Source organism: Gigantopelta aegis, chromosome 13, assembly GCF_016097555.1.
Source record: "Gigantopelta aegis isolate Gae_Host chromosome 13, Gae_host_genome, whole genome shotgun sequence".
In the NCBI taxonomy this organism is placed as follows: Eukaryota; Metazoa; Mollusca; class Gastropoda; order Neomphalida; family Peltospiridae; genus Gigantopelta; species Gigantopelta aegis.
In genome coordinates, this window is record NC_054711.1 from 25,544,662 (window position 1) to 25,549,944 (window position 5,283).

General features: G+C 42.6%; 1 protein-coding gene across 1 annotated transcript in view; it reads left to right on the forward strand.

The window, feature by feature from the left end:
* Positions 1-2,003, forward strand: part of LOC121387432 (dentin sialophosphoprotein-like) — a 22,415-nt gene extending 20,412 nt beyond the window's left edge. Inside the window, exon 7 of the mRNA XM_041518543.1 lies at positions 456-2,003. Coding sequence (XP_041374477.1) covers positions 456-1,345 — 890 coding nt within the window. The 3' untranslated portion in view covers positions 1,346-2,003. The remainder of the gene's footprint in view (positions 1-455) is intronic.
* The last annotated feature ends 3,280 nt before the right edge of the window (positions 2,004-5,283 follow it).

Below are 5,283 nucleotides of genomic sequence, written 5' to 3' on the forward strand. Positions count from 1 at the left end.
ATGCACCTTTCGCTGGGGTGATGTTAAAGTTAAAGTTTGTTTTGTTTAACGACACCACTAGAGCACATTGATTTATTACTCATCGGTTATGGTATGTCAATCATTTGGTAATTTTGAGATATAGTCTTATAGAGGAAACCAGCTACAGTTTTCCATTAGTAACAAGTAATATTTTATATGCACCATCCCACTGACAGGGTAGCACATACCACGGTCTTTGATATACCAGTCGTGGTGCACTGGCTGGAACGAGAAATAGATCGATCCTAGACCAGTCGCGAATCAGGCGAACGTTTTACTACTGAGCTATTTCTTACCCCAAATCTGACATACTGTATTCCCCCCCACCCCCCACCCCATTACATTTTGTAGCAAGGGATCGTTAATACGCACTTTCCCTAGACAATATAATGGTGTGATGTTAACTAAAAAGTCTTTTTAATACTGTATTGCAGGTCACGGTATCACTCGACTCTCCGTACTGCGTCAGAGCAGTAGAAGTTCCACATCCAGCGACTGGGACCGGTTCAGCGTGGTTTCACCCTCCGCCCTGCAGTCCGCCTCCAACAGCCGCCTCTGGCGCGACTTGAGCTTCCCGTCCGTCAGTTCCCAGGCGTGCTACTCCAACGACGACCTCAGCCTGTGTAACGACAGCTTCTCCGAGGACAGCGACGCCTTTCTCAGCTCCGGAAACAGCTGCCCGGATATCAGCGTCATTTCCGCCAGAGGGAGGGAAGACACGGATTCGACGAGAAGCGTCAACTCACAGAAGTCATTCCACGACGGATCTCTGCACAGTCTGGGGTCCGTCGGTTCCACCTGTAGCAGTGGGGTGGGGGTAGTCTCTTGTGCAATTTTACCGAAATCCAGTGAGTTCGAACACGAGAAGGAACAGGCTAGCAAGGGCGATAATTCTGACGAACCGATTAACAAGGGAACTGACTCTACCGAATCGATTAACAAGGAACCAAACTCTACTGAACCGAAATACATGGGACCAAATTCTTCTGAACTGACTAACAAGACTGATAACTCAAATGAATTGAAGAACAAAGAAAATACTAATTCCAGTGTACAGAACAACAAGGGAAATAACTCTGGTGAATTTACTGTTGACGCAACAAAGAAAGAAGAGTGCACGGGCGGTGTTACAAACAAACAGAGAAGTTCAACGGACGCCGGTGACAGTAATGCAAGCAAGGCAGATAATTCTGATATCAAGGGAGACAATCCCACAGAACTACAGATATCTACAGAAACTGTTTCGGATACTAATGAAAAGGCTACAAAGAAATTACTTCACGGTGTTCTGGTGAATGAAGACGACTATGTAACAAAACTGTGATGTCGCCAGGGGCGGGTCTAAAAAAATATTTTTTTGTATCAACGAGGGGATACATGGACTTTAGGGATGGGGGGAAACTGCTCCTTTTTTTCAAGGCGAATTCCTTCAGGCCCTCCCCCCCCCCCCCCCCCCCCCCCGAATTTATAAAAGGTATCACATTAATACATTTTTATTACTTTAAAACAGCCATACAGAAGTGTTTGAGTTTTTATCATTAAACTGGGGGTACCCGGTACGGGGATGGAGTACGTCTTGAAAAACATTCCATATTCTTATATTTTTTAAAGGAATTACTTTAGGATCTTAAGTCCCCTTAGTCCCCACTGTTCTACCGTCCCCGATATAGTATTCAACCATATGTAATAATTTGGTTTTCAATAACATGTTTCAGGTTTGCAGGCCAAACTAAATATGGCAGTGACTGGTTAAGATCAAATTTATTTTTCACACATGTTACTTTACGTATTCTGCATTTTTGTTTGTATATACCCAAAGCAGTGTTCTCGCTGCTCTATTTAAGCGGGGCGACCCGCACGCTATTGCATTTTGCCGCCCTCCTTTATTTTTCTGCGCCCCTCTTTATTTTCCAGCACCCTACTGTATTTTACAGCACCTATCTCCGCTATTTCCAAATGCACACTTTTTTCTACACATAAAAAATACAACGATCAGTCTGCACACTGGACATCAAAGGAAACAAGCAGCGTTGTGTACGAAAAAGCAATTGACGAAACATTTACGACAGTTACCGTAACGTAATTTAAAGGAATGCTAAAGCAAGGCTTTTGGACTGGTATGCATATTCAACGATACATAATGCACATTATTGCTTAGTATCAACAAGTATAATCGTATAGTTAATTAATAAAACGGTTAAATGTGACGGCTATTATATGGCCTCAGACCACAATTAATTTCGCTATATGTTTCTATATAGCCTTAGTGGCTATAACATTTTTATTAATATCAGCAGGCCCGTGAAGTTTTGTATGTACCTTTGCTTGCATGGGGGACACATACCCTGAAAAGGACAACCCCTGTTGTCCAGCTCTTTCTCCCAGCATATTGGTTTAAACAGACCCACCCTCTAAACCAGGCCGGAGTACACCCATTTTACACAAAAAGCACTACTTTTGCATGGGCCGGAATTACCACAAACAAGTCTTCAATGTCAGCAATTTACACATGTTTACAAACTACATGCTATCCCCTGTCAGTTCAGTCAAACAGTTGCCACTTCATAGCTGTCTGCCATGAAATAATCACAGTCAAACAGCAGACTACTTGCGCGGTCAAATTTCCGGATTTTGGACAACCAAATGGGAAGATAACTGTAATCTGAGGCCATAACGGGCGCAGCCATTTTGTACCGTCCCAGTGAATACGCCATCTGGCGTCTCAAAGCGTCCATAATATTATGATAATCAGGCAGACAAAACACACGCACAAAAATGAATGTTTTATGTAGAGAATAATACATGAGTGGCCGTTAGATACCAATTATCTCACAACGAGTTGTTTTAAAATGTATCTAACGAGTGAAAGGGCATTTGATACGTTTTTAAACAACGAGTTATGAGATAAATGGTATCTAACGGACATGAATGTATTATTCTATTTCTTACATATCCTAAAAAAAACCCAGGTTTTAATAAAATTTTATCGACCAAAAGATATTTACAACCCTTTGCACTTGTAGGTGACGTACGCGTCACAACCACGTGATTGCCATGTTAACTATCGTCACAGTGTAATCGATTTCCACCGTGCTGGTTTTTTTTATTTTATTGGACGTATGGCATTGGTGACCTGGGCCCGCTCAGTTATTGATAATTTCAAGACATACGACTGGCTGCTCAAGAGGTGATGACCTGGTCATCACTTCTGAGCAGCCAGTCGTATGTCTTGAAATTATCAATAACTGAGCGTGTAAGAAAATGGTAATAGGGACTGTTCCAGAATGAAGCACAATAGCAGGGGTGTTCGAGACCTAGTTGGAATTTCTGATTAGTGTTGAATTTGATTAGTACCAGTCGATGGAACACTCATGCGCAGGGGCGGGATGTAGCTCACTGGTAAAGCGCTCGCTTGATGCGGTTTCGGTTTGGGATCGATCCCTGTCGGTGGGTCATTGGGCTATTTCTCCTTCCAGCCAGTGTACCACGACTGCTATATCGAAGGCTGTGGGATAGTGCGTATGAAAGATCCTTTGCTACTAATGGAAAAATATAGCGGGTTTAATGTTTGACATCCCGTAGCCGATGAATAATAAATCAATGTGCTCTTGTGGTGTCGTTAAACAATAGCCGAAGCAGGAATATTGAAAGCATCTCATTTTACCGGAAGACTTCATCAATTATTGTGATAACTATGTTTTCTTATGATGGGAGTAGTGATGCGGTTCAACTTGGCCTCGTTTTCGCTTCTTGTGATATTTTATGAAATGCGTTTTGGGTCGTTGAATTGTTATGTAACGCAAAACATGGTTTTATTTATTTATTTGATTGTTATTATTTTCTAAAAACCCATTCCCTTAAATATTGTTATGTAACGTCATTACCCTCCATACGCGTAAGGGTTCCCATTTTTGTAGGGGGAGCAATGGAGGGGAAGAGACGTAGCCCAGTGGTAAAGCGCTCGCTTGATGCGCGGTCGGTTTGGGCCCATTGTGCTATTTTTCTCGCTCCAGCCAGTTCACCCCGATTGGTATATCAAAGGCCGTGGTATGTGCTATCCTGTCTATGGGGTGGCGCATATAAAAGATCCCTTGCTACTAATCGAAAAGAGTAGCCCATGAAGTAGCGACAGCGGGTTTCCTCCCTCAATGTTTGTGTGGTCCTTAACCATATGTCCGACGCCATATAACCGTAAATAAAATGAGCTAAATGCGTCGTTAAATAAACCATTTCCTTCCTTAATTTTTGCCTGAATTAAACATAAATGTTTCGATCCGGATAACATAGATTCATATTAGTATCACTGCCAAAGAGCTATATTGGGTTTCAAACGAAGCACTACGCATTGTTACATGGATTACTACTAATATTGTATCATTTTTGCCCGATTTTGACAATTTACTCCAGAACAAGGGGGTAGTCTCTCCCCCCCCCCCCCCCCCCCCTCAATCTCGTATGCTTGTGACACCCTCTAAAATCAGCCTGATGAACGGTCGGTCTGGGATCGATCCACGTCGGTGGGCCCATTGGGATATTTCTGGTTCCAGCTAGTGCCCCACGATTGGTATATCCTGTATATGGGATGGTGAATATAAAAGATCCCTTGCTTGTATTGAAAAAATGTAGCGGGTTTCCTTTGTAAGACTATATGTCAAAATTATCATATGTTTGACATTCAATAGTGTGCGTGTGTGTGTGTGTGTGTGTGTGTGTCTGTCTGAGAGAGAGAGAGAGAGTAAGAGAGAGAGACAATGTGTGTGTGTGCGTGTGTCTTGGGGGGGGGGGGGGTCAAAGCCCTGTCGTGCTTAAGCGAATATTCTTTCTAAAACTATATGAGCATGTCTCATCCCCCCTCCCCCCCGCTGAGCATGACTCGACCCCCTTAGAAACTACTCCCCCCAATACACACGCACCTGCATAAATGGCTGAACTCGCGCCTATAGATGTAAAACACCGATGATGTTTTGAGTGAATACATTTCTCTTCTCTTCTTTCTGTTCCATAACGTATTGTAACGCGTCTTTTAGCACCCAACCGTTTGACATCCAAAAGCCGATGGTTTATACAATCTTTGTGTTCGAGTGGTGTCGTTAAACAAATCAAACTTCTTCTTTTAACACCCATCACTCTAGAGCGTTATGCAATTGTTGAACGGCCCTTAGGTTGGCAATGCTTACGTTTCCTGATAAGATCATGTCAACCACATACTATGTTCATTTGTCTAGAAATTATATTTTTTCAACAATAACAATATGTTTATAT